This window comes from Panicum virgatum, chromosome 1N (genome assembly GCF_016808335.1).
Source record: "Panicum virgatum strain AP13 chromosome 1N, P.virgatum_v5, whole genome shotgun sequence".
Classification (NCBI taxonomy): Eukaryota; Viridiplantae; Streptophyta; class Magnoliopsida; order Poales; family Poaceae; genus Panicum; species Panicum virgatum.
Window position 1 is genome coordinate 56,173,275 of NC_053145.1, and position 23,148 is coordinate 56,196,422.

Consider the following 23,148-nt stretch of genomic DNA (forward strand, 5'->3'; position numbering starts at 1 on the left):
TACCTCTCCTCTTGTTTGGCTTGTCTGTTGGAACGATTGCTTCGCGTGAACAGTGGCGATTGGAAAGGCAAAATGCATTTGCCCACCGTTGTTGGACTCAGTCTAAGTAGGCCAGTCAAAGAAAAAAAAACCCTCCGAACCGTGCGGCGTGCCCGTGCTCCGCTGCGATATCGATCGCATGGCCGGCGCCGGCGCCGCGCGGAAGATCTCGGCGGTGCTCTACCACTACCCGTGCCCGGACGGCGCGTTCGCCGCGCTCGCCGCCCATCTCTACTTCTCCGCCGCCGCCCGCCCCGTCCGCTTCTTCCCCAACACCGTCTACGACCCCATCAGGTAGCCCCGCCGAACTAAAAGCTGGCCCAACATGATCTGCTGGGAAGTAGGAGTACCCGAGTAACCGAGTTTCAGGGGTTCACTCTTGCAGTGCTGCAGATTTGGACAAAGCTTTACCCTATTGCAACTATCTGACTATAGCTGCAGACATTCAATTCGTTGGTTCCGATCTGCAAATGTGTGGTAATCTGATTGTGAACGGTGTAGATATGTTGAACACGTGCACATAACACAGTGATCGTCTGATGAGAGTTTGATTCGTAACTGAGTCTAGGCATTTTAAAGCTCTGCTTCAGACTATTGGACTTGTGTTGTTAGGGGGAGGGTTCATCTGGTGTTCTGGGCTTAGTATATCATAATCAGAGCTAGATGGAACTACCTCTGTTGGACTTCGTTGAATCATAAAATTCACAGTACCGCTTCTGGTACTTCTGTGGGATGGATCTTAGTGAAACAATCTCTTATGCTGATGCAGTGATGCTGTTGTTCTAGTGTCCTTCTGCAATGACACCACTTTTTTACTATCTGCTTTCCAGGAGTGATTCACTTCCATTGGATGAAATAGAAGATGTTTACCTTCTTGATTTTGTGGGACCTCCTGGTTTTGTCGAAGATATAGCCCGTAAGGTTGAAAGGTATGTAACCATTTGCAGTCAGTTTTCATATCTGAAGATATAGCCCCTGGAAAAAGCTTTGTAAACTTGCTGAACCTATGGTTTTTATGAGCTGCCAAAAGCTCCCTGAAATAAAATCATGGTGGGGATCCCCCCCCCTCCCCCCCTCCATAAAAAAAAGGTAGTCCTGTGTTTTTGTTAGTTGAATCTGGTGCAAAGTTAGGTAATAAGGGCAGGGAGTTCGAATTGATTTATGTAAGTGATTGTAAACTCACCTCTATTCTCAGTTCCCATTTTGTTAAGGGAGATAATGTCATAATCTAGATAAAATCACACAAAGTGTAAAAGTGTTCAAAGCTAGCCTTGGGATTACAAATGTGAGCTGGGGTGCTACTGTAGGTCAATTGTAGATACAGTTTTTCTGGTCACTGCACTGTGGTTTCAAATCCTTATTCTTCTTGAAAAACAATGCACATCACCTCCTCGATGTTCTCATTTACTTTAATGCATATGAAGGTTCACCCAATGTCATGTCTACGGCATGTAACTCAACCGTGGTTACTTTATGGCATATTCTGTTCCATGAAATTCATCACTCAAAAGCTTAAAGGTTTCTATCTAGTTCATTGTATACACATTGCAGTCATTTGAAGCTCTGTGAAGTTATGTATTCAGTCATTTTTGTACTTAGTATTCTTGTAACCCCTGTATGTTTGAATACTGTTGACCCTTAAATGCTTATCCTGTTCAGAGTAACAATTCTAGACCATCATAAGACTGCTTTTGAGAGTTTGTGTCAGAATTCCACACTGGGGCAAAATGTGACCAAGGTGATAGATATGCAGCGTAGTGGAGCAACAATTGCATTTGACTTCTTTAGAAACAAGCTCTTGACAGAAGCTAGCATCTTATGGGGTAGTGAAAGTGATAAAGATGTAGCTGAGATCAAATACGTACCGGACGACAAGGTTGAAACAGTGCACAAGCTTTTCAAGTTTATTGAAGATGGGGATTTGTGGAGATGGAAAATTCCAAACAGCAAGGCCTTCAGCAGTGGACTAAAAAATCTGGATATTGAATTCAACGTCAATGCAAACAGTAAATTGTTTGATCAGGTAATGACCTGCCTGATGTTAGTTCTTTACTGCTACAGTGATTCCTGCATCACCAAAAAAAATGTTGCTCCTTACATCACATGATGCTGTTTCACACCTGAATTATTGTTTTGTTGAAGTTGGCATGATTATCATCTCAAAGAGTCCAAGCTGCATCTAAATGAAACAGTTGCTTAAATAATCACTATAATCATTTGATATTGCATTAGAAAATATTGATTTCACAGTTATTGGTATTAGTTGAACAATATTCATCTGCTCATCTCAAATCTTCTCTAGTCAATGGAAAATTTGTTTAAATTATCAATTGCAGCACAATGTGATAAAGAAATTCAGAAAAATATTTCTTCAGAAGTTATCTTCCAAATCTCCAATACAGTGTAGCTCTGAGCTATTTTCTGGTGCTACTACACATGGTCATCTTCTGCTTCTAATGTTTACTTCACAATACCCTGGTTGTGACAGTTGCTGGAGTTGGATCCTGAGCATGTCATTTCCCGTGGACAAGTGACATTGTTAGAGAAACAAAGATTAATAGACGATTGCCTAGGGAAGTCCTATGAAATTTCACTGGGATGTGGCCAGTTTGGGAATTGTCTGGTAATTCTACTATCCTTACACAGATTGTTTTTCATACTCTTTTTGTTCGCATAGTTCAGCTTTTAGGGACCTTTTCTTTTATTCATACTCTTTCTAATTCCATGCTAGAGGTCTAACATAAAAAACGTGAAATCTTGTATTTCTTTTCCTACCTTTGTATTAACAGGTCGTATTTGTTTACTAATATAGTTTTGCCTTGTATGGTCCATTAGGCTGTTGATGCTGATTCTATTTCAAATTTGAGAAGCGAGCTTGGACATCAGCTAGCTAGCAAAAGCCGTAATTTGAATCTGAGGCAAGTTTTTGATTTATTTATTTATTTCCTTCTATCAATATGTATCCAGAGTCACTTGAAATGTGCATTTGCACTTAACCAAACAATATTGTCATTATGTGAGCTGTGCCCTTTTTTCCAGAGGTATTGGGGCTGTTGTTTACAAAGTCCCTGAGTTGAATAATGACCAGATGCTGAAAATAAGTCTAAGAAGTTTAGAACAAGAAGACACCACTTTAATCTCTCAGGTACATCGGTTCCCTTATGAGGTTTCTAGGACCTCACTTAGCTCATAAAAGGGGTGTATGTCAAGACTCGAAACTGATTCTATCACACAGAGGTTTGATGTTTGATCCTGCTTGCTTGTAGGAATATGGTGGAGGGGGACATCGGAATGCAAGCTCGTTTATGTTGAGCATTACCAAGTTTGACCAGTGGAAGGTTGGAGCTGAACCTTCTCAAACAAAAGGTGCTTAACCATCTGACTTTGTTCATTGTGTTAGAGTATATTAGGCAACTCCGGATATGGTTAGTTTAGAATTGATTGTAATCCCAGGATAACCTTTCTTATCTCTAGGAGAGGCTACTTGCCCTCCAAGCCATGTACTCATATATATACCGACCAAGGAGCTCAAGCAATACATCGACCACATTATACGCATCCTACCTTTTTTACATGGTATCATGAGTTAGGGTTTCGACCTAGGCTTCCGCTTCCGCCGCCGCCGCCGCGCGCAGCCCCCGGGGAGATCGATCTCCACCGGGGGCAGCGCCCTCGTAGGATGTGTGGCGGATCCCTCTGATCCGCCGCGCCGTCGTCGTCCAGTAGCAGCAGGGAACTTACCTCCCCATGGTCGACTAGATCTCAGCAGGCTGCCTCCGCCGTCCATGTCGCCCCCCCTCCCGCGCATCTGGCCCAGCGCTGCCCCTCTCCCCCTGCGCCGCCACCACCGCTGCCTTGGGCGCAGGCGCGCTGCAGCAGAAGGAAGCACGAGGGGCGCTGAGCTGCCGCGCCATCGGGGTACTGCGGTTGGGCCAGTCGCCGCGCCGGAGATGTCGTCGCCGGCGCCACGTCGAGATCCATCGCCGACGGTCGCATCGGTACTCCTCGCCGCGCCGCTCCACCGCCGTCGCCGGCGGACTGCAGCGCCATGGGGGCTCCGCCCTTCCCCGCCGGCTCTCTCTCCTCCGACCGCCGGTCTCCCGTGCAGCAGGAGCAGAGGCGCCGCTCGAACCGCACCTGGCGCCGTCGACCTCACCTCGTCGGGCCTCTCGCCTCCTCTCCTTTTTCTGCCCGTGGTTGACCACGATTGGGAAAGGATAAGGGAGGGGAGGGACATTTGCTAGGTGCACCCGAGCTTGTACCCGCGGTTCTCCAGTTGCTGCTGTTTTTTTCTTTTTCGATCTAAGATCGGTTTGCGTCGCCCTGCCGTTCGTCGCCGCTTCATCGTCGACACCCCCGAAGGACGAGGTTGTCGCTGAGCCCTTCCAGGCTACAGCGACGACGTTCGTGATCAAGCCACCCTACCGGTGTCGTCGCCTTTTCAGGCGGTGGCGCCACTCACCGCCGATCTTCGTCAAGCAGGCGCTCGATCCGCCTCTGCGCCTCCAGCCGTTCTTGCACGGACATCGCCACCGATGTTCCTGAAGGAAGACGTCGTCGCCACCCCTGATCTGAGCATGACACTTGCTGCAACCTGCGTCGTCGCCACCCCTGTCCTAAGCGTGACCTAAGTCGCAAACCGCGCCGTCTACCATCGTCATCGGCCACACCGTCCTGCTGCTGTCTTCGGCAACAAGCTGCTGAGTTTGTGTACTCGAGCACCTCGACGACGCTTCAACCCGCGCCCCCTCCACGGCTTCGACCACGTCCACCTCGACTTCGGCTACTACGGCACTAAAGGGCTATCATCTGCATGAATCTCCAATCAAAGCTTTCGCACCGGCGTTCCGACTGCAGGGGGGATACATTTCCATTGTTCTCCAGTCTGACCGTTCGTGTTGCTACCGCTACGACTGCAGGGGGATGTTAGAGTATATTAGGCTACTCCGGATATTGTTAGTTTAGGATTGATTGTAATTCCAGGATAACCTTCTTTATCTCTAGGAGAGGCTACTTGACCTCCAAGCCATGTACTCCTATATATACCGGCCAAGGGGCTCAAGCAATACATCGACCACATTATACGCATCCTACCTTTCTTACACATTGTTCTCTCCTTATGATAATCAAGAAGCTTCATAGAGAAGGACACAGCACGCAGAGAAACTTATACAGCTTGTCAGCGTGGGCACTTGCTTATACAAAGTTTGGAACCATCAGCGCTATAGGAGGGCTAGCATGTACCAAGCTCTTTTAAGTTATTGAATACATTGCATCGTAGCGATTGGCAACTATAAGCAGGTACATATCTTGTTACATGAAGGATGTGAATTGGTGGTGGCTTGAAATTCAGGCTGGCCTTGAACTGGCTTCTACCGCGTGGGCGGGCCTAGGCCAGCCATACGGTACCAGATGAGCCTCCACCCGAACTGGTGAGTTCGATCCGCTAAGCCCAGCTGAGCTCATTTTGGTTCCTCTTGGAACGCCGGGTGTGCGTGGACAATTCCTCTTTCAGAAACGAGAGATCCTTTTGTTATTTGCATAAAAAAAAAATTGACCAGGACCTGAATACCTGAGTAGGATTCCAAACGGGCTCTTTACGAGATGCCACACATTAAGGCCCCGTTTGGTAGGGCTTCGGTTCTTCCAAAAACAGCTCCGGCTCTGGCTCCTCAGATGAAGCGGCTTTTCTGGTGGAGTTGGAGCCGTTTTAGAAAATGTTTGTCAAAACAGCTTCACTTGTTAGATTGATGTGTAAGCCGCGTGAAGCCATGATTTCATGGTTTCACTTTGCCTGTGTAAGCCGCCGACGGCTTCAGAACCGGCTTCACACGTGAAGCCGGTCCTGAAACAAACGTTTGGGAGGGCTTCACCTGAAGCCGCTCGTGAAGCCGCCGGTGAAGCCCTCCCAAACGGGGCCTAATAAGTATGCTGAGCTGCTGGTCCTGCCTCAAAGAAGTCAGTGTTAATCTGCAACCATAACAGATGCACAGCATCACGTCGCGCGAACAGCGGGATGGCGACGAAAACACAGTTGAGGCCACGAGAGAGAGGCGAGGCCCGCCGCTTGGCAGGCTGCTAGGTCCCAGCCACAAAGGAAGTAGTCGTCCTGCTTGAGGCTGGACGGTGGCCAACCGGCCATGCAAAGCTTACCCCTCCTCGCACTATCTATTTGGGTCCCGACCCGGGCCAGACGCATAGGCCATGGCTGTTCGCCTGTTCCTTGTGTCCGGCACGCGACCACCCCGCAATCATCCATGTCCCACCTCAGCCTTACCACACCACCCCTACAGTGCTTGAAAGACTCGGTTCTCACTTTGCGGTGAGCTTGAGATCTATCGCGGCCAAGGGGACTTGCCGGACCCCCACCGCACGCGCCGGGGAGGGCATTCCCAGGGGAGGGGGACGCTCTCGCTCCAAAGGATGGAAGGAACACTCTTATTACACTCCCGCCCTGGGCACGCTGCTAGCTCCGCGTCGATCTTTTTCCCCCTTTGGCCGGCTTTGGAGAACCAAACCTTTGGTGGCGGAGCATGCGGGGTAACTGGCCGGTAAGGGGCTTGCTTGGGGCTTGGGCATCGTTTTCAAGAGCTTTATGATGTCACGGTGCCCTAAAGAGGAGGCAGCAAGCTAGGTGAGAGTGAGGGCGGCAGCAGCAGCGAGCCAGCACTCGATGCTCCCTTTTGATCCTCCTGTGGCAATGGCAGATGCATGCTCGTCCTCGCACGAATTGTTGCGCTGGCTGGGGACAGTTCTGTGACGGCAATGAGGACCACTAGTAGTCTACACTGCAACATGCACGCGTGAATGGATCCTGGCACAGCTCGTCGTGTTTGGGCGCCAGCTTCATCTGGGCCTGGAGGCTAGCAACTGGTGCAGCCTCCTACTAAAACAGAAGGGGAAGAGAAATGCAAACCACAACACTGACAATTACATGGAGACATGTCACAGGAGCCATGCACTAGTAGTACTCAGGACTGTAAATCCACAATAGCACACACGCGTGTGCGGTGTGGATCTATAGCAGGGCCATACCAAAATGAAATTTACCAACCTCTCCGATTTTTAAGCCCCTCTGTAGTTTTTTTTTTGGGCAAATCTCAGTAGTTCAGTAGCCGTGAGCCCCGCCGCGGTACGTGCCCTACTGGTAGCATCAACCACCACCGTTAATTTAGGCCAAATCACCATTAAGTGAGTCAGTCCAATCAGGCTAGGATTGGTATGGATTCACATGCCTCACACACAGGCCCTGTTTAGATCTTTACAGGTTTTTGCAAAAAAGCCGTAAACTCATTAAAGTGAAACGGAATCTTGCTAATTTGAAGTATTAAATGAAGTCTATTTACAAAAATTTTTGCATGGATGGGCTATAAATCGCGAGACAATTCTAATGAGCCTACTTAATCCATGATTTGCAACAGTAATGCTACAGTAACCATCCGATAATTATTGATTAAATATGGATTAATTAGCATCATTAGATTCGTCTCGCGATTTACAACCCATCTATGCAAAAAGTTTTGCAAATAGACTTCATTTAGTACTTCAAATGCCATCTTTACATCTTTACACAATTTTGCAAAATGAACTAAACACCCCCACAGTTTTCCGCTGCCAATGCAAATCCCACATCTAGCTCATGCCCATCAAGGCCATCATCAATGACAAAGTGAATCATTTGGTTTGCTATATTTAGCATCTAAATTAGATGTAGTGGCGCTACTGCAGTACCTGATCAGAAGCCATAATTAGATGCTACAACAGATCAAGAGCACACACCTAACGTGCTTGATCGCTCTCTTTAGACTCTTACCGTGCAGCAGATGAGCAGGACAGTACTGATACAAGTTGCCGCCAGCATTGTTCAGGCCGTGTTTAGTTAGAACGCAAATTTTTTTTGGAATCTTACTAATTTGAAGTACTAAATGAAGTCTATTTATAAAATTTTTTGTACAGATGGGTTGTAAATCGCGAGACGAATCTAATGATGCTAATTAATTCATGATTAATTAATAATTAGCGGTTGATTACTGTAGCATCACTGTTGCGAATCATGGATTAAGTAGGCTCATTAGATTCGTCTCGCGATTTACAGCTTATCTATGCAAAAAGTTTTGTAAATAGACTTCATTTAGTACTCCATATATGTGTCGAAACATTCTATATGACTTTTTTGTGTTTACGGGTTTATAGGGTGGAAACTAAACAGTGCCTCAATGCCAGAGCAGTGACGTTGCATGGTAAAAGCAAGGTACGAAACCCATCGATTATTACGCTTGCGAGCGCGAGGGACAGGACCAGCTTTACCGTTCCCGCCTGGCGGCCACGCTTTGTCCGTTCCGTTTCACATGGCCATGGTCGCCGCCACCCCCACCCTCTTCTCCACAGCTCCCAGCTGTAATAAACCTGTAACGGCTTCGTCGCCGGCCGTGTTATTACTAATTAACTTAACCCAGCAGTAAATATTTGTGCCTGGCCGATCGCTGTAGGCCGTAGAGGCAGTGGTACGGCGTCCTTGGCGACGCACACGCACGGGACGCGCAGCCGTCAGTTCGCATTCATGCCGACGCGACTGGCGTACGATGAGCCGGCAGTAATTGCGGAGCAATTGCGGAGGCCCGTGGGCATCGCCGTTCGCCACGGCCATGGCCATCGCAGGAGAGGGGACGGCCATGGCGAAGCCGGGTTCTGGCGAAGCCTCCGCCCGAGACGGCATCGTCTGCAAACAGCAGGACATTCTCCGCGCCGGCCAGGAGCATAACTCCAGAAGCAGAAGAATCCTAGCATTAGGCTGCAAAAATCTGCGTAGACTAGTTTAGTGCCAGTTGGTAAAGCGATGTTCAGAGCAACGCAACCATTTTACCTCCGCCTTGCTGGGCTTCTCGGGGCAGCCCGGTCTCATTTTGCCGGGACAGGACGGCCGCGGCCCGGTCTTCTCGGGGCTCTGTGCCTCTGTTTGCAACCGCGACAGATCCTGACATGCAATCCAACATTTCAGAAGCGCCCAGTACAAGCAGTGAGTGAGAGCGTATTCAGGGAAGGATTACACCTCTGCCGTAAGTAATGCTTCTGGCCGGCACGGGGAGATGTCTGCATCGTCTCTGCCTCGTCTCTCTGCTCTTTAGCAGGTATTCCGGCGCATGATTACGTGGAGGGGAGAGAAATTAGGAACGGCCGCGTAGCTCTACGCCGGCTGCGGTGGGCGAAATCGCGCAGCGCGCGTTGCGATTGGACAAGGAGAGAATCTAAGCATTAAATAGCAGCGGGATCCACCCTCTTGCGCGCGCCTTGCCGCCCGCAACCGGCGACGAGCGGGCAGAACTATAAAAACATGCTCTAAAGCGCGCACGTCTGAAACCGCTGCCGTTTCACGTTCCGGCTCCCTCCCTCCCTCGAATCGCGCAGCTCGCCTCCCTCTCAGCCACCGTCCTCCCCTCCCCAAGATCAGCTCTCAGATTTGCACCCTTTCTTTAGTCTTTACCACCTCCTGCTCGCTTTCACCCTTTGCCTGCGCGTCCTCTTTCCGTCGCTTCAATGCCGTCTTTTGCTCCCTCCCACTGTTGATCAGAGGAGGTCTGGACATCGCTCAGGGTGTGCTGCCCTCCTTTGCGTCCGCTTAATCTTTTCTTCCCCCCCCCCCCCCCCCCCCCCCCCCCCCCCCCCCCCCCCCCGTGGCTGCAATGGCTGGCGGCTTTGAGGGGAGGAGCTCGTCCACTACAACCAGAGGAGTCGAGCAGGTACGGAGCCGTTCTGCTTGCGCATTCTTCCAGAGCATTGTGGTAACTCAAGCAGATCTACGCGTAAGACAAGGGCCAGCAGCTTGCGCGCTCCTATGTCTCTTCTTTTCTTTTGCTGCTTGTTCCAGTTTCATCTCTGCATTTCGCTTAAAATGAAGGAGATGTTCTTCCTCTTCTTCGCGTCACTTTCTCCGGGGGAAGCCAGTAAACACCCTGCATTTTGTTCAGAACAAGGCATGTGAATTAGACAGTATGATGCGCATGATTTCTTATGAATGCGTAATGTGATTGTGCACATGACGTTTCCTTCTGTGCATGTCCCAGCTCTGTTCAGTACCTATATTTTCCTGCCTGAATCTTTTTGGATTTATGGATTCGCATGACAATATCAATGCTGGAAAAGACGCAACTTAGATAGAATATAGTTTCATGTTTTTTTTTGAAAAACTACAGTTTCATATTTTTGGTAGCTTGTTTCCTTCCTACAGGCCATTGTTTCTCTCAAGAAGGGTGCTCATCTTCTGAAATGTGGCAAGAGAGGGAAACCCAAATTCTGCACTGTCAGGCTATCTTATGTGAGTAGCTTTGACTCTGTAATTATGCAGTGCACAATGCTTCAAGGTTACATGTTCTTCCATTTGCTTCCATTTTTTTTTATTTTTTAAGAGATTGTGCTATGCAACCTTGCATTTGTGTGTCTTTTTCTTGGCCAACTAAAGACCTATATAGGCTAACAGTGACACCTCCAGAATTGTAGAGTCTGCTACCTGACTATCTAAGGAGAAGAGATTGATGAGGGCAGCATCGACCTTTCAGAACTTTTAACACGAAATGCCATCTATAGGAACATATATCTATCTACATTTTCTATATCATTTTTCTTAAGAAGGAAGAGATAACTTGGAAGTTTTGTATTAAGAAGAGAAGGAGCACCCGCATTCGAGCAGGAGAGAACTCAATTCTGGGTGATGGGTGATAGATAATTACCCATGCTCATGCTTGCTTTTTCCATGGCTAGTAATAGTAGTAGCACTAGCTTGTACTCAGTCAAACCTGCCATTTACTGTTGGGCGACAAAGAACTGTTGTGCATAGTAGCTGTCGGGTACCACGATTAGGGACACCCTAATCGGGGTACTAAGATCACCCTAAAAAACACAAACACATGTTAGGCGACTGAGCCCACGAAGGCCCACGGCCTCTTTCCAATCTGGAAGGAGGGAAAGAACTCAAAGAAGCCTAGCATGCGGCCCATCTGCGACCCCCTCGGACCCGCGAGGCGATCTCCGCCTCGCTCGAGGGTAGCGAATCTACCCTCGAGCGGGCGAAACATCTCCGCCTCGCTCGAGGCCACCCCTCGACGAAGAAGACAAACGTCCTTGCCGCTCACCCGCCCGTCCTACGGAGGCATTGAATGCCAACCACTCCTCCACAACACCCAGGACAGACGGCGTCAGGCTGCCATTCCCCACAATGGCTGTGACCGGAGTCCCGTCCGCCAACTCCGGCCACTGCTCCGCCATCCCGGACACTGTGGCGGCACTGTGGGAACCTGCAACGCGGGACGAGACGTGCTCGGCACAGTTTCCGCTACTATTCTGCCAACTCCGGCTGTCCGGACTCCACCTCACCACACGTATGGCCCCGGGGCCGCCTCCCGGTCGGGAAGGGGTCCGGCGTCGCCACATGCTCCTCAAGGAGGGACGCTCAGCACTAGCAGCCGGAGGCCCGGACCTCCCCCCTCGAGGGGTCCGGGATCTTCACGTGACCCCCGGACCTCCTTAGTGCACACGCCAGCACTACGTCCAGAGGGGTCCGGGACCGCCACGCACCTCATCGCCGCTGGTGCACATATATACGCAAGACCCTGACCTGCAGGGCCCAAGGAGCGCCACCACACCACATCTGGAGGACTGTACACCCCACAGCGACGACCACGCCGCCTGCCGGGGCTGGCAGGACGCCGGCGCGATCTCCGCAAGACCAAGGACGATATCCAGGACGACTGCCACGCCCGACGCCATGCCCCACAGTGTACTTCCTACAGTATTCGACCAGTGCACCCTCGCAATTCGGGGGAAAATGACGACTTCCCCGTTCCCCTGCACATGTACACCGTCCCTCCTTGAGACTATAAAAGGAGGGGACGGGCTTCCTTTAAGGGGGATCGTGACCTTGGACGTGGCAATCATCATCACGCGAACACGACGCTCAGCACTCGATATTGGCACTCGTCTCAATCGACTTCTCCTCTAGCAGAGACCTGGGAGCTTCCCTCCCTCTCTCGCCACGCCTGTATCCCCCTACTACAGGCACCACCGGTGCAAGATAATACAGTGCCCTCGCACACCCCCTTGCTAGACGTACGGCCCCGTGGCCGGAACCAGGATAAACCCGTGCGTTACTGTGTTGCCTCTTGCATCAACATCTGGGACGAGGAAACACGCAGCATTACTAGTTGGGATCCGGACCGCCGGGTCAGACACCGACAGTAGCCGCTGCACGTTGCATCATGGTAGCAGTAGATAGCTGTACATGTAATAGTCATGGTTGCATTGTACTGTAGAGCCATGCCTTGTAAATTCTCACTTTGATCGATGTGTCTATAAAGAGGAGAGCAGCTGCAGCTCAGAGTCTTAAGCAGCTCCACTTCGTGTGCTCTTCCTGAGTCCTTCTTCCTCTCATCTTCTTCCTCCACCTGCAAGCAAGAGGGTGTTGTGTGTGTGTGTGAGGGAGTGCCAACAAATGGTATTCAGAGCTTGAGTGTTCGAGCTTGGTGGCCATGGCTTCCCTGTATTGTGAGCATAGGCGCGGGCGTTCTCAGGAGCGTGGCCGTGGGCGCCTGACGACGTACGTCGTGAAGAAGACGGTGCGGGACGTCGGTGGCGCGCAGTACCCCATGCTCACTCGCACAAACTACGCCGAGTGGGTGGTGCTGATGAAGGTGATGCTCAAGGCGAGGCACTTGTGGGCGGCGGTGACCGTGGGCACCGCTGACGAAGAAGACGACCAGTCGGCCATGGAGGCCATTCTCAAGTCGGTGCCGACCGAGTACGTCGTCCCGCTCGGCGCCGAACCTCGGGCGGGCGGAGGAGGTAGAGGAGCAGTGGTACCTCGACACCGGCGCGAGCAACCACATGATCGGTAACCGCGCGGCCTTCTCCGAGCTCGACACCGGAGTCGTCGGCACCGTGAAGTTCGGGGACAACTCCGGCGTCGAAATCCAGGGGCGCGGCACGGTCGTGTTCCAGTGCAAGAATGGCGAGCACAAGGCGCTAACGAATGTGTACTACATCCCCAAGCTCCGGAGTAACATCGTCAGTATTGGCCAGCTCGACGAGCGAGGCTGCCAGGTGTTGATCGACGGCGGCGTGCTCTGGATCAGGGACCGCGAGCGGAAGCTGCTCGCCAAGGTCGAGCGCGGCAGGAATCGCCTCTACACCTTGGCGCTGCGCATTGCGCGCCCGGTGTGCTTGGCGGCAAGGTGCGACGATGCGGCGTGGCGCTGGCACGCACGCTTCGGCCATTTGAGCTTCAATGCTCTGGCCAGGATGGCGCGACATGGCATGGTGCGAGGACTGCCACTGATCGAGCATGCCGGCGAGCTGTGCGACAGCTGCCTTGCCGGGAAGCAGAGGAGGCTGCCGTTTCCCAAGAAGGCGAGCTACCGCGCTGGCGATACCCTCGAGCTCGTCCACGGCGACCTCTGCGGGCCAATCACGCCGGCAACGCACGGCGGGCGTCGCTACTTCCTGCTCCTGGTGGACTATTGCAGCCGCTTCATGTGGTTGCACCTCCTGTCGAGCAAGGATGAGGCGCCGGCGGCGATCAAGGAGTTCCAGACGCAGGTGGAGACGGAGACGGGGAAGAAGCTGCGCGTACTGCGGACGGATCGCGGTGGCGAGTTCACCTCGATCGAATTCAGCCTCTACTGCGCGGGACAGGGCTTGGAACGCCACCTCACGGCGCCGTACTCGCCTCAGCAGAACGGCGTCGTCGAGAGGAGGAACCAGACGGTGGTCGGCATGGTGAGGAGCATGCTCAAGGCCAAGAGGATGCCGCCGGCGTTCTGGGCGAGGCGGTGAGCACGGCAGTGTTCATCCTGAACCGCGCGCCCACCAAGAGCTTGGAGGGCACGACGCCATTCGAGGCCTGGCACGGGAGGAAGCCGGACGTGTCCTTCCTCAGGTCATTCGGCTGCGTCGGGCACGTGAAGAAGACGAAGCCCAACCTCAACAAGCTGGAAGACAGGAGCACTCCCATGGTGTTCCTAAGGTACGAGCGCGAGAGCAAGGCTTATCGGCTCTACGACCCGGCCAGCAGCAAGGTGGTCGTGTCCCGCGACGTCGTCTTCGACGAGGCGGCGTGCAAGGGTGGGAGTCCGGCGATGGGGAAGCGACGCCAGGCGGCCTGAGCAGCTCTTTCACCGTCGAGTACATGGTGTACCCGGTGCGGGCTAGCTGGATCACGACGAAGGGGAAGCAACACCCTCGAGAGCGGCACAGGGGGTGCCCTCGAGCGAGTCGCAGGGGGCACCCTCGAGTACGACACAGGGGGCACCCTCGAGCGAGTCGCAGGGGACACCCTCGAGAGCGGCACAGGGGGCACCCTCGAGCGAGTCACAGGGGACACCCTCGAGTGCGACACAGGGGCACCCTCGAGCGAGTCGCAGGGGACACCGTCGAGAGCGGCACAGGGGGCACCCTCGAGCGAGTCGCTGGGGGAACCCTCGAGTGCGACACAGGGGGCACCCTCGAGCGAGGCGCAGGGGACACCCTCGAGAGCGGGGCAGGGGACTCCGATCTCCGCCGCAACGACCACCGTTTCGTCGATTCGCTTCGTCACGCCTCCGCCGAGCGCCTCCTCGAACTTCGACGCCGATTACTCCAGCGAGCCACTCCGATTCCGTCTGGTGGATGACATCGTTGGCATGGGGAGTCCGCCCGGGCAGGCGGCCCATGTGCTGGACGACCTCGAGTTGCATCTGGGCAGCGCAGAGGAGCCACCAAACTTCGCCGCAGCAGAACAGGAGGCACGCTGGTGGGCGGCGATGCTGGAGGAGATGGCGGCAGTGGAGGAGAACCGCACGTGGGAGCTGGTGGATCCGCCGGCCGGTTGCCGGCCAATTGGGCTCAAGTGGGTGGTCAAGGTGAAGCGGAACGAGCGCGGCGAGGTGGTGCGGCACAAGGCGCGGCTCGTCGCCAAGGGATTCGTGCAGCGCGAGGGCATCGACTTCGAGGAAGTCTTTGCGCCGTGGCGCGCATGGAGTCCGTGCGCTTGCTGTTGGCGCTGGCGGCGGTGAGGTGCTGGAAGGTCCATCACCTGGACGTGAAATCGGCATTCCTCAACGGAGAGCTCGCCGAGGAGGTGTACGTGCAGCAGCCGCCGGGATTTGTCATCGCCGGCGAGGAGCACAGGGTGCTCCGCCTGCGCAAGGCCCTGTACGTGCTGCGTCAGGCACCGCGCGCGTGGAACATCAAGCTCGACGCCTGCCTCGCGTCGCTCGGCTTCACCAAGTGCGCCACCGAGCACGCCCTCTACACACGGCGGTCGAAGGGAGGCCTGGTGATTGTCGTCGTGTACGTCGACGACCTCATCGTCACCGGAGCTGAGCAGCGAGACATCGACGCGTTCAAGGAGAAGATGAAGTCGATGTTCCGCATGTCAGACCTCGGTCTGCTCACCTACTACCTCGGCATTGAGGTGGAGCAGACCGAGAATGCCATCACGCTCCGCCAGAGCGCCTACGCGAGGAAGCTGCTGGAGCGGAGCGGATTGGGCGAGTGCAAGGCGTGCCAGACGCCCATGGAGGAGAAGGTGAAGCTGTCAAAGGACAGCACTGCCCCCTTGGTGGACGCCACGAGCTACCGGAGCATCGTCGGCGCACTGCGTTACCTCACGCACACGAGGCCGGACATTGGGTTCGCTGTGGGGTACGTGAGCCGATTCATGGCAGAGCCGCGGGAGGATTACCTCGCCGCGGTCAAGCATCTGCTCCGCTATGTGGCAGGGACGCGCGACTACGGGCTCGTCTACCCAAGGAGGAGCAGAGGAGAGCTGGAGCTGATTGGGTTCAACGACAGCGACATGGCGGGCGACGTTGATGGACGAAGGAGCACGACTGGTGTGCTCTTCTTCCTTGGAGCGTGCTCGATCTCCTGGCAATCGATGAAACAGAAGGTCGTTGCGCTGAGCACTTGCGAGGCAGAGTACATTGCGGCGGCGACGGCATGTTGCCAGGGAGTTTGGCTGGGGCGGCTGCTGGCAGAGCTCACCGGAGAAGAAGCTCGGGCACCCATCCTGATGGTGGACAACCAGTCCGCCATCGCCTTAGCAAAGAACCCCGTCCACCACGACCGGAGCAAGCACATCGACACCAAGTATCACTTCATCCGTGATTGCGTCGATGGTGGACAGATCAGGCTTGAGTATGTCGAGACAGCTCGACAGCTCGGGGACATCCTCACCAAACCACTTGGGCGCATTCGACTCACAGAGTTGAGGACCAAGATTGGAGTTGTGTAGATCAAGCAAGAGCAGTGCAATTAGGGGAAGAATTGATAGATAATTACCCATGCTCATGCTTGCTTTTTCCATGCCTAGTAGTAGTAGCACTAGCTTATACTCAGTCAAGCCTGCCATTTACTCTTGGGCGACAAAGGACTGTTGTGCATAGTAGCCGCTGCAAGTTGCAGCATGGTAGCAGTAGATGGTTGTACATATAATAGTCATGGCTGCATTGTACTGTAGAGCCATGCCTTGTAAATTCTCACTTTGATCGGTGTGTCTATAAAGAGGAGAGCAGCTGCAGCTCAGAGTCTTAAGCAGCTCCACTTCGTGTGCTCTTCCTGAGTCCTTCTTCTTCCTCTCATCTTCTTCCTCCACCTGCGAGCAAAAGGGTGTTGTGTGTGTGTGAGGGAGTGCCAACAATGGGGGCGTACAACCATAACTCCCAAAAATTGGGATAGGCTCATTTCCTCTATATATGTAGAAATTCCATGGAGCTATCCTAACACGCAGTCCATGCGAAATTTATACCGGTGGTAGATTAAATGTCATTAAGATAATCTTTTCAGTTACTCAAGCATCTTCTTCGGTAGCAATGGTTAGAGTCCCATCGATTATTCTGCCCGACTTTCCACTGATCATTTATAGGTATATCCATGTCCCCTTGATGTTGACACACACAAAAGCAAAGCAGATGCTACAGTTCTGTTGGTGATTTTCAAATGGCCAAGCTAATTCCTACACCTACGATACATTTTGTACCAAGATAAACTTGCAAGCCAATTTGGCTCCAACAAAATCAACCAAGTAAGAACAATCAATCCCAACAGTACATTTGTCTCATTTAAGCTACGCAAAGATTAACTACAGGTTTACCACAGCGACAAAATTATGCTCTTCTCCTGATTAAGCAAGGAGAAAACAACAGAAAAACAAATAGAGACTGAACTTACAACAAAAAAGGGGAAACTGATAACCAGCTGAGGCTTTCATAGGCTACTGTTTCTCCTTGTCCTCCTGTCCAACAATATCGGAAGCCATTATAAAAAGAAATATTGGAAGCATGCTCAGCTTTGGGTTTACTAGGTTTCTGAAGCTTGCTATGTATATCAGTTGAGTAAACTGAAAATGAATGCCTTCCGCTTTTGCATACTATTTTACTAAAATATTTAATATATGAAAATTTGCTCCTTTGGGTCATATACTCACAAGTCACAATAATGTATTTGACATTCTCCTATTTGCAGGATGAGAGAACACTAATATGGTACTCCAAAGAGAGAGAAAAACGTTTATGCTTGAATTCTGTGTCCAGTGTAATTCTTGGACAGAAGACTGTATGTGATTTTCCTTTTTACCAAATATATGCTATTATTCCTCAGCAGTAACACATTATGGTTGGAAGACACTGATTTTCTGAGAATTCAATATTTTACAGACAAAACTTTTGCGCCTGCAATGGCCAGAAAAGGAACCTCACTCCCTGTCAGTTATATACAATAACGGTGACTCCTCACTTGACTTGGTATGCCCTACTCCTTTGGCCACATAGTTTGGAAGTCTATAGTCTATTTACATATAGTGATTTATTTGGCAATAATGTTTAACCAGGTCTGCAAAGATAGAGGTCAAGCTGAATGTTGGTATTTAGGCCTTACAGCCCTAATATCAGCACCATGCACACCACTACTTCTGGTAAATTCAACAAACAGCCGTCGGATAAACAGCTGCACAAATAGCCCTCCCAGCTATATTCAGCAAAGGAGTAGGCTCTTTTCTGTGCATGATGGAAGAAATTTCACAAAGGTTCATTCTTGAATTCATGCATGCCATGATTTTTGTGATAGTGTTGTCTAAGTGCGAGTTTGACATTGCTAGTGAAGTTTGTTAGGGATGTATTGAGTCAACCATTTCAAACTTCGGTTACATATTACTTCAAATGTATTGAACTTGGAAATTAGAAAATGATAATAGTAGAGTTGTCTTGCAATTATTTTCATCAATATAAAGTCAAAGTTGTATTTTGAAGACCATGCCGAAGTCCGAAACATCACTTGTGAGTTGTGACTGGAGGAAGTATGGTCTAATTGCATCTTGTTTTTACTTGCAATTTTGTAAATGACAACTTACCCAATCAATTTACCCATGAAGGTACACTCACTACATGGCAGTCCTAAGTTGATACAGAACAGATACTTGCATAGTAATTTGGATTGCTCAGAACCGTTCTTTTCTCCAAGACAGAGAGCATGGTCAGACCTTGACTCCTACTTGGAAAAGATTACTCCCGAATTGGTAAATCGAGTGAAAAACAATTTGAGGGACATAAAATCTGCTGAAAAAATTAAGGACCAAAGAATTACGCAAATGCCTAAACTCAAACAATCTGAGGGATCAGATGCAGCACCATATTATCTGAAGGACATCTTTGTCTGGGGTGATGTTCTGGGTCATATGCTAGATCATGGATATGTTTCAGCAGCTAATGTCTCACTTCCAAAGTTGTTGAAATCAGCACAGATTTTTGATGTGCAGAGTATTGCCTGTGGAGAGAAACACGCAGCAATAGTTACTAAGCAAGGTCAGGTATTCTCATGGGGTGAGGAGAAAGGTGGGAGATTGGGACATAAAACAAGTGATAGTGTCTCTCATCCTAAAATCATTGACTCTCTTTCCTCCATACCGGTGAAAGCTATTGCATTTGGGGCAAAGCACACCTGCGCAGTTTCAGTTTCAGGAGAACTTTATGAATGGGGTGAAGGGATTCACAGCCTAGGGTTGTGGAATGATCAGTGTCGAATAAGCCAGTGGTTCCCGCATAAATTGATCGGTACTTCAGATTGCATCTCTGTGTCAAAGATTGCATGTGGTCAGTGGCACACAGCTATCATAACATCCACCGGCCAGCTGTTCACATATGGAGATGGTACATTTGGTGTTCTTGGACATGGTGACACATGTACTGTTGCTCAGCCGAAAGAAGTGGAGTCCTTGAGAGGGTTAAGAACCACGTCTGTCGCATGTGGGCCATGGCACACATCTGCTATTGTGGAAACATCAGGAACTCCCAAGAGCAATGCTCCTGGTGGGAAGCTGTACACATGGGGTGATGCTGGTGGAGGGAAGCTGGGACATACTGACAAAAAATCGAAGCTTGTACCAACTCGTGTTGAATCACTCGTTGACTGTGATTTTACTCAGGTATCCTGCGGTATGTCAATAACAGTTGTGCTAACAATAACAGGTGTTGTATTTACTATTGGAAGCAAGGAGCATGGACTATTAGGGAATCCTCGACCTGAGAACACATCTATTTGCAAGGTTGAAGGGGCACTTAAGACTGAGTTTGTGAGAGATGTATCCTGCGGCTCTTTCCATGTTGCGGTCTTGACAATGAATGGGAAAGTCTTTACATGGGGCAAAGGCACACAAGGGCAACTTGGTTTAGGGGATTATATCGACAGGAGGTCCCCAACTTTAGTGGAGGCCCTGGAAGATAAACAGGTGGACAGTATAATTTGTTGCTCCAATTTCACTGTTGTAGTTTGTGCGCATAAGGCAATCTCGTGCAAGGAACAATCTGTATGCAGCAGTTGCCGGTTGGAATTTCGGTTTACAAGGAAGAAGCACAACTGCTACAACTGTGGTTCCATGTTCTGCAATTCCTGCAGCAGCAACAAAGTTGCAAGGGCAGCCCTAGCACCAGATAAGAGCAAAAGGTGTCGTCTTTGTGATGCTTGTTTTAATGAGCTGAATAAAACTGCAGGACAAAGAAAAATGAGTTCCGGATCTAAGATCCAACAACAAACATCTTTAACAGAATTAAGAACATACACACCTAAGTTATCATGCATGCTTAAGGAAGCAAATTTCATCATGGAAAAAATGGGCTCTGGACACAGCCCTAACCAGAGAAATCAGGAATTGACCACTCTGAATCAAGTGCAAAAACAGAGGTGGGGACAAGTAGACTGTCCCAATCAATTCATATGTGCACGAGACAGCATTCCATATTGTTTGACATCAAAGAAACAGGCAATCGATGTTTGTTGTACAGGGAGAATGATTGATCCAGTGTCGCAAAGGATTGCTACCCCTTTGCCACAAGCTACAAATGATAAGAGAAAAGGACAAGATTTGATGGAAAAGATACTGCTGGGAGAAGTGAAACAGCTTCAAGCACAGGTATTTTCTGAAATTTTTAATTTTCTAGGGGGGCTCAGCCTCATATTAACTTTTATATCTTTGTACCAAATGATTTTGTTGTTTTTATTCTATATTTGAAATCATTGATTTTCTTGAGACGTATGGTGATCTTGCTCTTATCTAAGCAGGTAACCACTCTAGCAGAAGAATGCCGGCATAGGAGCTTAAAAGTTCAGTTGTATAAACGAGAACTTGAGGAAACGTGGTTGATAGTCAAGGATGAGGCCACAAAGTGCAAGGCTGCAAAAGATATAATAAAGATTTTAACAAATCAGGTAAATTTGACTTATAACAAATACTAATCTGTTTAAGACTCTTTCTGTCAGATGTCAAATAAGTTATCTCCTGCAAACTTATGCAGAGGAATGCTTTATCAAAGAAACTTTTAGATGGTCTGGAACTAGATAATTCCAGTATCATACCTGACCCGCCCGACAAAGCTATTGTCACTGGAAAAATTCAACAGATAAACAGCATCAGGGATCAATGCAACATAGAGGAAGTGGATATGCAATCTAAAGCATCTTCTAACACTGTTGCGGTGGATGACTCAGCTGTGCATCAGAATGGTAGAAGAGCCTCCAATAGCAGCAGAGGTTTTGATGGAGGAACAGATAGCACAGTTGCTCCTACTGACTCCAATGGCGTGATTGAGCAAATTGAGCGTGGAGTGTACATTACAGTGGTTACATCCCCCAGTGGTAAGAAGGGAATCAAGCGCATCCGGTTCAGGTGAACCGCCAAAACCCTTGGCGATACTTTTCAGTCATCGTGATTTTCTTATAAATTGAATAATTTTTATGATATTTTGATCATCGTTGATCTCACAGCCGGAAGCATTTTGGAGAGGCGGAGGCGCAAAAATGGTGGGAAGAGAATGAGGGCAGGGTATTTGCAAGGTACAGCAGCATGGAGTACCTGGCAACATAATCTAGTAATGAAAAATGTACAGAAGCTGCCAGTTTTTGTGACAATATCAGTAGGAACATGTATACAGCACCATGATACAGTTCAGATGTAGGATAGATGAGGTAGAAGGAATCATGGTAATTTCAGGAACTCATCATTTGCTTCCTAGCAGATGAACTGCATTTTATCCTTGCTGTGGATTTAACTTAGGCTCATGATTTTGCTTCAACTCAATTCTAATTCTACACGAACTTTTTTTGAACGAGAATTCTACGCGAATTTTGTTCGAGCGACAATTCTACACGAATCTAAGCTTGTGTTCGATTGCTGATGGGATCAAGCTGGTGTCTGAAATTCGGATTCCTGACGCAGGAGTAAATTTGTTGGCCGCACCGGTTGGCTGTCATTCAGATCAAGTGTAACATTGTAGCATACTAGCATGGATCGGGACGGGATCCCTTCCCCAACCATAGTTCACTCAGAGTTAAACAATATACCGAGCAGAGGCGTACCTGAAGTCCAGAACTGCTCGCTGTAGCCGCCTGGGCGCATCCCACCCGGCGGGCGGCGGCGCCTTCTGTCGTTAGGGCGGCCAACGAGACCTCTCCCCTCCCGCGGCGCGCCCCAGCCGCTACAGCCATCTCTGCATCGCCTCCAGCCCCGCCGCGAGGAACCGCTCATCGGTGGAGCAGTACCCAATTTGGATCTCGGAGATTTCGTTTCAGCTTTCGAGCTCCGAAATGCAGCCTTGGCCCGTGACATAGGCCTCCTCTGTCCGTGCTTCCGGCGGCCTCCAACTTCGCATTACAGATTGGCGTGGAGCCGAGCCAGCACTCGCCTCGTAAGCAGCAGCAGCAGACCGTCGCCGAGCGTCTTCGTCGTGTCACGGCTGTGGTTGGCGCTGCAGGAAGAGCTGCCCCGTGAGCTGCGGCGGAGGCGTGGGCAGGGCCGGGGAGAGCTATAGTTCGCGTGAATTTGAGGGAGGTTCGCGCGGAAAATATTGCGGCGGCGGTACGGGAAATCGCCGGCGGCCACGGCGCCATCCGGAAATCCATCTGTTCGCTCTTTCAAGACGAACAATGTTTACCTATACTGTTGGCATAACTGTCTTCTTTGCCCGTTGGTGTCTTGCACTCTTGCTTGGCAAGGAGTACCTGGCAAAATGGGAATTGTACAGGAGTTGACAGTTTTTGTGACAATGGCTTTGTTTGGCGTTCTACAAATTCTAGCGAGCACATTTTCCGAAAAGAGAATCTCGTATGCATGGTGTACTAAATGAAGTCTATTTGTAAAATCTTTTCAGAGATGGGTGTAACTTTTCGCGACGAATCTAATGACGGTAATTAATCGATGATTTGCTACAATGATGTTATAGTAACCATCCCCTAATCGTGCATCAAAGACCTCATTAGATTCTTCAAGGTCACTAGCGCAGGGGTTCTAAAGTTAATTTTGTAAACTGGTTTTGTTTGACACCGTAATTAGCGGTCAAATATTACTATTCCTAGCGTGGCCTAACATGTCAAACAAAGTCAATGTCAGTAGCCAGTAGGTACATGTACAGAAATAGTATAGATGAGATAGAAGGAATATGTGGCAGCCCCGATTAAATTAATCCGGCTTAAGTGCACTAACCATCACCGAAGCGGCAACCAGAGTTAACACGCACTTAAAATGGAATAATCCGGCAGTGCTGTCGGGTAAAATCCCGATTAAACCACTTGGAACAGGATCGACAAAGCAGTCCAGAG

At 50.2% G+C, this 23,148-nt stretch overlaps 2 protein-coding genes and 1 long non-coding RNA gene across 11 annotated transcripts; 1 reads left to right on the forward strand and 2 right to left on the reverse strand.

Annotated features, from left to right (window-relative positions):
- Positions 1–14: 14 nt before the first annotated feature.
- LOC120656830 (PH, RCC1 and FYVE domains-containing protein 1-like) lies at positions 15–21,665 on the forward strand. Of its 6 annotated transcripts, none has more exons than XR_005668003.1 (10): positions 117–333; positions 870–968; positions 1,699–2,062; positions 2,528–2,662; positions 2,875–2,957; positions 3,079–3,184; positions 3,306–3,405; positions 8,233–8,290; positions 10,265–10,351; positions 17,530–17,619. XR_005668003.1 is itself a non-coding variant. In XM_039935010.1 (10 exons), exons 2-10 carry the CDS (start codon positions 9,720–9,722, stop codon positions 21,416–21,418), a joined length of 3,168 nt encoding a protein of 1,055 aa, XP_039790944.1. In that variant the 5' UTR covers positions 9,419–9,677; positions 9,712–9,719; the 3' UTR covers positions 21,419–21,665. The 6 variants fall into 6 exon arrangements, 5 of the variants coding, with proteins under 5 accessions (XP_039790945.1, XP_039790946.1, XP_039790947.1 ...); XM_039935010.1 differs by lacking the exons at positions 117–333; positions 870–968; positions 1,699–2,062; ... (3 more) ...; positions 3,306–3,405; positions 8,233–8,290 and adding exons at positions 9,419–9,677; positions 9,712–9,776; positions 17,721–17,807; ... (3 more) ...; positions 20,850–21,220; positions 21,319–21,665; XM_039935012.1 differs by lacking the exon at positions 8,233–8,290.
- Positions 8,209–9,085, reverse strand: LOC120656833. The gene is made up of 2 exons (XR_005668007.1): positions 8,903–9,085; positions 8,209–8,840 (listed from the first exon to the last, which is right to left on the reverse strand). It is a non-coding gene; the product is annotated as an uncharacterized LOC120656833 (long non-coding RNA).
- Positions 9,713–22,505, reverse strand: LOC120656831. 4 transcript variants are annotated; one of them, XR_005668005.1, is made up of 4 exons: positions 21,910–22,505; positions 17,236–17,299; positions 16,549–16,660; positions 9,713–9,989 (listed from the first exon to the last, which is right to left on the reverse strand). XR_005668005.1 is itself a non-coding variant. In XM_039935015.1 (3 exons), the coding sequence occupies exons 1-3, from the start codon at positions 22,036–22,038 to the stop codon at positions 9,907–9,909; spliced, it is 324 nt and encodes a 107-aa protein (XP_039790949.1). In that variant the 5' UTR covers positions 22,039–22,505; the 3' UTR covers positions 9,713–9,906. The 4 variants fall into 4 exon arrangements, 1 of the variants encoding a protein (XP_039790949.1); XR_005668006.1 differs by lacking the exon at positions 16,549–16,660; XM_039935015.1 differs by lacking the exon at positions 17,236–17,299.
- Positions 22,506–23,148: the final 643 nt, after the last annotated feature.

Bases quoted from the DNA above. Each gene is read 5' to 3' on its own strand.
- LOC120656830 (XM_039935010.1), top strand. From the start codon at position 9,720: ATGGCTGGCGGCTTTGAGGGGAGGAGCTCGTCCACTACAACCAGAGGA. The intron at 10,352-17,529 runs GTGAGTAGCTTT...TCCTATTTGCAG, and splicing joins GCACTGTCAGGCTATCTTAT to GATGAGAGAACACTAATATG. The intron at 20,468-20,616 runs GTATTTTCTGAA...TTATCTAAGCAG, and splicing joins TGAAACAGCTTCAAGCACAG to GTAACCACTCTAGCAGAAGA.
- LOC120656831 (XM_039935015.1), bottom strand. From the start codon at position 22,038: ATGGCTGTAGCGGCTGGGGCGCGCCGCGGGAGGGGAGAGGTCTCGTTG. The intron at 16,661-21,909 runs GTACGCCTCTGC...TTTTGCTCGCAG, and splicing joins CGAGCAGTTCTGGACTTCAG to GTGGAGGAAGAAGATGAGAG. The intron at 9,990-16,548 runs GTGAGAATTTAC...AACAAAATGCAG, and splicing joins TTATAGACACACCGATCAAA to GGTGTTTACTGGCTTCCCCC.